We start from the raw sequence: 8,471 nt of genomic DNA on the forward strand, positions 1-8,471 counted from the left end.
AGTTATGCCTAAAATGGCAGAATATACATAAAATGCTATACAATTGTTTCTAATAGCAGGGATTCACAAAAAGAAATGCCTTTAGCAACAGGTAGATAACTTTATGAGAAGGGAGAGGTGATACACAAATCAGATGGCCAATTCAGTGTATTTCACCATTTGGGAGAGTCCAGAGGATAGGCCCCTAGAGAATGAAGACAAATGATAATCAGCTCTACATGATTATTGCCAGATCTTTTCATTTTTGAAGAAAAACTAAAAAGTGGATTTTTATGACAATTTTTCCCATTTCAACTTAAAAGTGAATTTTCAACTGTATGAACCAAAGGAAATACATCTGCAATACCTTTGGGTCACTAGGTTGTGAACTTTTGAGTGTTCTGGAAGCATTTTGCAGCATCTATGCACAAAATAGGGAGTTAATAAATACTTGATGGCCAAAAAAAATATGTATACAGGCAGACTTCAGGTATCTACAACAAGGGCAATACATGGTGTAAAGGACTTCAAATGCAGGCAAGTTTTTCTTCTGCTGCTTGCAGCAAGGAACTTTCAGAGTCTAGGGAGGACTAGAAACCTTTATGCAGGGTTCAAGTATAAAGGGAGTACCTAACCCACAACAAAAGGCAAAGTTCTCTTTAGATTTTATTCAAGATCAAGTTTTACTTCCAAAAATTCTAAAGGGGTAGGGGGAAGAGTGTTTGGCCTCCTTTACCTTTCTAAAGGAAATGAGCAGTGCAAATGTCTCTAAAAACGTCTCTCCATAGTTCTCAGAGGTTATAGTCCAGTGATTGAAAATACTTTTCCATCTTCAGCTGACATGAGATTTGTTAGGAAACCTCTGTAACAACTTAGTCAACTTCTTGGGGGGTAAATATCCAGACTCTCCCATGGTATCCTGGAATGATCTCATCTTTCGGGCTGCCTGGAAACACAAACCAAAAACAAGAATAACAACTCTAAAGTTTTCCCTGATTTAAGTAAGTAGTTCTTACAATGCCCCAAACACACTAAAATATTAACTCACCTGCTGTGTCATTTTTCCAGTCCCCTTTCAACAATAAGGAATAGGGGCTTACAAATGACTGTGGTCTGGAGCTACCATGCCCAGACCATATAAGCTTTCCTTCAATATCTTTAGTTCTATTGCAGACAATGGTGCAATTTAAATTTTACAATGCAGTTTTCCCATTCATCCCTTCGTTTGGCACTTCCAAACTTCTGTAAGTTGGGTACTAGTATTAACTGCACTTTTTATCTGGTAGAGCTAAAAGCTCAGAGCAGTGAAATAAAAAGCTCAAAAGGCAATGTCTTCAAAACTATCACCCTTCCTACTTTAGCGTGGGTGAAGTAGCTGCCAGAACTACCTTGGCCTTTTAGATTAAGGGACTTTAATCACCTAGCAAGAAGCAGAGAAAGCCATTACTTGTATCCCTCCTCCCCTTTCTCCTCCCTAGAAGGCATCCCAGGAACCTCTGTCACCTCAGCCCTTGAAGCACAATCGAAGAAGTTCTGGATTTCTTTTCTACACGCGTCATCGCGGAATTCATTCTGCTTCCAGCAAGCCATCATCACAGACATCTCCGTGATACAGGTCGCCTCTGAAGTAGTACATGGGGGGTAGGGGAAGTCAGTCATAAGAAAATTCTTAATGTCCAGCCCTCCCACCCCGCTGATTTCTGCGAAGGAATCTCCTCGGCTCCGAATGCTCACCGCCTTTCTCCCGGCGACGTTCTCCGACGCGGTTAGCTAGAATGAGGGGCTTATTGGGTTTCAATACAGGTTTCTGTGAGTTTCCAAGCCGCGCTAGGCGACCTCGCAGACTGGGCGCCGCCATTGCGCACTGAACTCCCAGCAGGCTCTTCGGCGCCGTGCGTGACCCCACGTGACCCTTACGAGTTCGATTGGGTTCGCCACCCGGATCTCGGAAAGTTAGACAGCAGCTGGCCTGCGCGGCTTCCTGTTTTTGGCTGGATTCCCAGGCTGTTTGGTTCGGACACCCGCCGGTCCAGGCTTTTTAGCAGGTTAGGAGAATCCTTGGGGCTCGTACGCTGAACAAGGTCGTTCCTTTATGAACTTAGGGCCTTGAAGTCTGGGGGCAAACTGGGCCGGGAACTCCTAGGAAAGGGCAGTTTGTTTCCCCTGGTGGACATTTGTTTATATGTGGACTTTGTTTCTCCTGGTAGCCCAATGGACTACAGGGTTATTGACATAGGCAAGGGCAATGGGAGCAAATCAAAATAAGAGATTTTAAGATGTTAGGTTGGGGAAGACTTTGCTTTGTTCTAATAAACCTTCAAGAACTTTTGGTTTTGACTAACTTTAAAGTTACTACGAAGCCTAAAAAAAAACAAAACCTGGTTGTCACGTTTAGCTCTTTACAAAATTCAGCCCAAAGATGTGCTATGAATTATCAAGGCTTTACAAATGAGCTTCAGGAAATATTTCCAGTGCCCCAAAATTACTGGAGGAAAAAAATATTTCTGATAAATAGAAGTATAACTTGAATAAGCTCGTAGTAGCTCATTTTTCTTGTATAGACAACAGCTACTACTTAAATATTGCTTGCTCATTTGTAAAGATCTCACTGGCGAGGGTGAGGTTTAAGCACTTTCGCATTCGTCATCTTATTTAATTCTCTAGACAATCCTGTGATCTTTGGTAGTGTCTTTCCTATTTATAGACTTGGACCTTCAGTTGTGATACCGGGCCTCATCAGACTTGGTTGTGACTTTTTTTTTTTTAAAGATTTATTTATTTATGCATACAAGAGCTGGGGTACAGGCCAGAGGTGCTGGGGTGGGGGGGGAGGTGTGAGAGGATTCACCAGAGACAGAGTGGGGTACAGAACTGGCAGACTGACTCAGATACACTGCTTAGGCGAGCAGCAGGCGAGACAGGAGAGGCCTGCGGCGCCATGTGGGTTGCTCCCTGGCCAGCTGGGGATGGAACTGGTGCTGCAGAGGCTGCGGATTGCCTCATAGTGCTGTGCTTAACTCCTTGGGCCACCAGGGAGGCCTGGTTGTCACGTTTAGCTCTTTACAAAATTCAGCCCAAAGATATGCTATGAATTATCAAGGCTTTACAAATGAGCTCCAGGAAATGTTTCCAGTGCCCCAAAATTATTGGAGGAAAAAAGTTTCTGATAATGGAAGTATAACTTGAATAAGCTTGTAGTTCATAACTACTTTGAAGGACAATATTTGTGTAAATTTAGTGTACTTAAAATAATTTGTCACAGATGTTTGGAATCTTCCCGGAGGGGCCTTGTCAAAGAGGTTTTCTATGACTTCTCACATCTCACCACCAACCTGTTTTATTGTCTTCATAGCACCTATCACAGTTTGAAAGAAGTTGTCATTGTTTATGGCCTTACCCCAAACACCCACATATATGAAGGGACATATCTTTCTTCTTCATTATGAATCTCCAGTACCTAGAGAAGTGCCAATAGATACTTGTTAAATGAACTGTTTCAAATGTTTTTGCAAGTCTCCAACTTTATTGTGCCCATCCCAGAAATCAAACAAAAGACAATGTTTAAAAAGCAATTTATTATACAAAATGAAACCTGAGATAATAGAAAATAGCAACACTTGCAGTAACAAATAGCAACACTTGCAATTGCTTGTGGTAAAAAAGCCTCATGCTCCATCTCTCTCCAGCAGCACAAATAAAATGGATTCCTATCAGGTATTTCTAGGGCCAGTAACCCCAAGTCTGCTGCTATATACAGAACAGGCTGGGCTCCAAACCAGAAAAAATCACATTGCTTGCTTTCTTCATAGAAAAAATGAAGCATTTAGTTGATAACTACCATGTGGCTATTCCTGGTTCTGCGTTCTCTTGTGAAAGTGTGGTACCTGGTTTACCCTGCTCTCTTGTGAGTACTTTTATGGTAATTGGACTGAAGAAGAAAGTTCTGGGACACAATAAAACACAATTGTGTCTCCAGGCACAATCATTCATAAACACCTGGATGACTTTCTACACAAATGTGCAAAGGAAGCGCCAATGTTAGCTGGTGTAATTAGAAGAAGTAAGGATGAGTCTACACTTTCATAATCATCACTTACCCTTATATTGCACATAATGAAAATTGAGTCCTAACCTTGGTTTGCACTTGAATAATATGTATTTTGCATTATAAATCAGCAGGATCTACATTTAAATAAGTCACAAGATTAGAAATTATGGAATCCTGCATTTGACTTTCTTTTGTGGATTCCTATATCAAATTCTAGCAAGTATTTTTGAAGGTCTGTCTTCCTCTTTCCAGGCTGTTATGAAGGGCTTTTTTTTTTTTTAATTCAAGAATAAAATAAAAAAAAATAACACACACACTCACATATATATATATATACACACACACATACACACAAACTTACAGCCAGATATACTGAAAAGTTATGGAACTTTTCTTGATAATTCATCAATACAAAATTAACAACTGGGTAGCTCTAAGGTCCAAGGTATTCTAGTTCCACTGCCCCAGAAAAAGCTAATGGTCTTCCTGCCCATTAAGCTGTATGTTCAAACCACAACTACATTCCCAAATTTGACTAACACACCTTTTTATTTAGCTAGCCATTTACAGTGCTCCATCTAAATGCAGTCTCGGTATATACCATAAAGATTGTAGTATTAAAAAGATATCAGTAATTGAATGAATGAAGTTGGAATAATCATCTCACTTAAAGTGAGTAGTGCTACAGAATATGAGATGATGTTCAGAGCTATTATTGAACTGTTTCTCCCAGCATAATTTTCATGATTCTATGGGGAAAATAAGACTTTTGTAGCATATACCTATAATTAAACAGAGGGAGGAGTTCATTAGGCATACAGAAAAAAAAACAAAGAACTATAAAAATCCACACTTTGATTCACATTGGCCTATTTTAACATTTCAAAAGCATTTATATATACATATGTGTATATGTCATATATGTGTGTATGTGTATACATAATAAGGAGAATGAAATGGCTAGAGAAATAAGTAGTTCTTTAAAAATTCTTTTGGGTAAGCATCTGAATCAAATGGATGTTTCAGGTTTCTGTTTCCCACTAAACCAAGAACTGGATGCCTCCATCTTTCTTTGAGAAAGATAGGCTGAGACTCTAGCTATACATAATTAGTATATAACTAGAATTCTTACATTCAAGGTAAGACTGTTTATTGCCAGTTTGTGCAGCAGATGCCCGACAAGTTCCATGATTGAATAAGGATGTCCATCTCCTTAACTCTTATCAAGTTAAAGGCTTTCACAAGAGTAATCAGAGATTTTGGTTCCGTTTCATGAAGATGTCATGTAGGTAATCCCAGAACTTCCTCTCTTGTGTCTCATTGTTGTGGATCATAGCAGTGAGAGCTTCCCCCTGGTCCAGACCTTGCCAATAATCCTGCAGCCACATCTCCTTCCAGCTGAAACAAAATAGGGATTATGTTATGAAACCTCAGCACAAACTTGAGCCCTGCCTTTCTCTGAAAGGCACCAAAGAAATCTTAGGCAAACACAGTAGTATGGCTAAGACAGGGCTATGCTTCAAATGGAAATAGAAATGATGTAAACCCTGTACTTGTCCAAGTGATGGGCAGTAAGCCACAAACACAAACATATCACGCGGTCCACCCAATGAGTAAAATCTATGACTTGCCTGTTCCCAAATGTGAAGGGAGTTCAGTGGCAAGCAGGGCAGAGGCCAGACTATGGAAGCAGCAGTCTTGTTAAGGAAAGCAAAGGAGCATATTTACATGGTTACCTGTTAATTTGCATGCCCCTTTATTACAATAATTGAAATCAAAGTGCAGTGCCACCCAGTGTCTAGATAAGATATAAGCTCAGTATTTCTTTTAAATGTTTTATACTTTTCTCCAATAAATCATATTATGTTCAACATAAACTAGGTAGAAATTACTTGATGAAGGACTCCAATCTCAGGACGAAACTGTGCCCACAAAATATAGAAGCAGCCTTCTGCTGCCATCCACTGTCCAAATCAGTCTCTGCAGAAGATTCCAGCAGCTTCTCAAGCTCAATAATTTTATCACCTCTCCTCCAACCCATGTGGTCTGCTCCAAGTGACAGCAACATTTTGGACCCCACCTCCCATGCTAATCTTGTTTGCCAGAGCCACCACCTTCTGCCATCTGTTACAGTAACCTCTTCATTTCCCTTGCCCACAACCTTTATTATCTTCCGTTTTTTTTTATGCATAGAACTAGGGTGTAGGCTAGAAGTGTGGGGGAATGAGAGGATTCACCAGAGAGAATGGGGAGCAGAACAGGTGGATTTACTGAAATACACTAAAGGGAGCAGCAGGCAAGACAGGAGAGGTCTGCTCTGCCACATGTGGGTTAGCACCCTGGTGGGGGATCAACTCAGGCCACAGGTGATAGCCTGACAGCACTGACAATTAACCCCTAGGCCACCAGGGAGGTACAATTATTATCTTTTGAGAGCATTCCTTCTACCTAAAAGTGAATATCCAAATTAGGGTGCCTTTAAGACTGAAAGGAGGTGCTATTAATAATTAAGCTAGGTTAATTGATGTAAACTCTGACTACTGCAGACAAACCTAACCTCAAAATACTTACTTGTATTTCCCACCCCCACTCCCACAGGGCAGTGTGTGCTTAGTAAATAGCAGAGTAGATTTTCAGGACAGTCCAACTCCTGGCCTGGCCCCAGTTTAACTACCAAACTTGTATCTTTTCCTGATTGGCCCTCTTCTCTGGTTGAAACCTTTTATGAATCAATATTGTAAACAATACCCACATAAGCTGAATTTAATTAAGCTGTTGCTTGCATTTTTTGTTGCTGGTATTTTACATCTTTTATAGACATCTTGAAGGCAGATGAGCCCATGATAATGTCTTTCCACAGCAGCCCCTCAGTTCGTAATGTCACAGGACAGAAGTGAATCATTTGATTTGAAGGCAGTGGGGGACCCCAGTTACCCTTACCTGTCATTCTCAGGAATCTCTTCCACACTGCCAAAGCCAGGAGTGGGCACTGGGCAATCCATGTGTGAAGGCTGGGCAATGTGAGGCTCAGGGACAGGGATGTCCTCAGGAGAGGCTGCCTGGGCTTTCTCAGCTTCCAGCCGAGCCAATTCGTGGTCACAGACGAAACACTCAAAACCATTGAGGTAGTTAGGCAGTGAAGGATCATTCACTCCCCATTCTCGATGCTTCAGACTATCCAGAAGGAACTGGTTGGTAATGCCCCCTGGTTGCTTGTAGGCCAGGTATTTCATATATTCCTCATCATTCTTGTCCAGAAAGTCAATAAATTCTGCCAGCTTCTGAGGTGATTCGAAGTCATCGATGAGGATGATGGAGTGATTGTTGGGCATCCAGTCCCTCACAGAGGGAGAGCCGCGGTACACAGGCACAGCACCCAGGTGCATGGGGCGCCACAGTTTTTCTGTCATGTAGTCGTCACAGATGGCATTTTCGAGGGCCAAATGGAATTTATAGCGGGACAAGAAGGCCAAGAGCTCTGGATCCTCGGTGGTGGCTGTGGCTGTGTCCTGTAGCCGAGAAGTAGGCAGCTCCCGATTTTGTAGGCATTTCCCATAAGAGTCCACCTGAGCAGGGTAGAGTTAGAGGTCAGACCAGGAGCCCTGGCTTCCGTGCTGCCGCCCCTGCCCCGGCCCCTCCCCACGCCCTCACCCACCGGGATGTAGCGCATGAGCTCGCGCACGTAGCGGTCCCGGTCCGCGGGCACGTCGCAGTGGGACTGCAGATACAGCAGAGGCGCGTAGCCGCGGCGGCGCCACTCCGCGCGTTCCCGGAGCGGAGGCGCAGCATGGCGCAGGTAGGCGGTCCCGGGCAGCCACTGTAGGGACAGTGGGTAGTCCGAGTGGCGGCTGAAAGTGGCAGTAAGATTGAAGAGACGGATGCCCGGGCCGTGGCTCAGCAAGAAGTTATTGAGGGGCGACTCCTCGTGCAGGAGCGCCCAGTTCTGGTGCGCCAGGCGCGGCAGCGGCGCCTCGGACGCGCGGAAGTCGGTGCCGTAGAAGAGCAGCGCGCGCGTCCGTACGTGCCCCCGCGCCCGGCGGTCCCGGGATGCCACGCACGCGCCGCGCGCGCACTCGATACGCTCCGAGTCCCCGGGAAAGTGGGGAAACAGCCCTGGGCTCCACCACAGCAACACCGGCAAGTCCACCGCCTCCTCCCCTTCAGAGCGCGGGGTTCCCGGGCTGCGCGCCACCCCCACCGCGCCCAACGGTGAGGGCGCCCGGAAAACCGCGCCATCCCACGGCTCCGCCCACGCCGCCTCCCCGCCGGAATCCCCCTCCGCCGCCGGCCCAGAGCCTCCGGCTACACAGACACTAAGCATTCCCAGGGCGGCCAGCATAACCCCAGTCCGGCCGGTCACCATGTCCACTCTGGCCACTGGTGCCTCTCAGACAGCCCAGACCCCACCCTACGGCCAGCGGCGAGACGGGGCCTTACGCCACCC

At 44.6% G+C, this 8,471-nt stretch overlaps 2 protein-coding genes across 2 annotated transcripts; both read right to left on the reverse strand.

Moving 5' to 3' along the window:
- Positions 1–811: 811 nt before the first annotated feature.
- Positions 812–1,837, reverse strand: CHCHD1 (coiled-coil-helix-coiled-coil-helix domain containing 1; the record flags this gene model as incomplete). Its single annotated transcript, XM_084244903.1, has 3 exons — positions 812–925; positions 1,483–1,601; positions 1,714–1,837. 3 exons carry the CDS (start codon positions 1,835–1,837, stop codon positions 812–814), a joined length of 357 nt encoding a protein of 118 aa, XP_084101029.1.
- A 3,440-nt stretch (positions 1,838–5,277) lies between these two features.
- On the reverse strand, positions 5,278–8,396 carry FUT11 (fucosyltransferase 11; the record flags this gene model as incomplete). Its single annotated transcript, XM_084245128.1, has 3 exons — positions 7,683–8,396; positions 6,968–7,593; positions 5,278–5,425 (listed from the first exon to the last, which is right to left on the reverse strand). Exons 1-3 carry the CDS (start codon positions 8,388–8,390, stop codon positions 5,278–5,280), a joined length of 1,482 nt encoding a protein of 493 aa, XP_084101254.1. The 5' UTR covers positions 8,391–8,396.
- Between the last annotated feature and the right edge of the window lie 75 nt (positions 8,397–8,471).

This window comes from Talpa europaea (assembly GCF_964194135.1).
Source record: "Talpa europaea genome assembly, chromosome: 10".
NCBI lineage: Eukaryota > Metazoa > Chordata > Mammalia > Eulipotyphla > Talpidae > Talpa > Talpa europaea.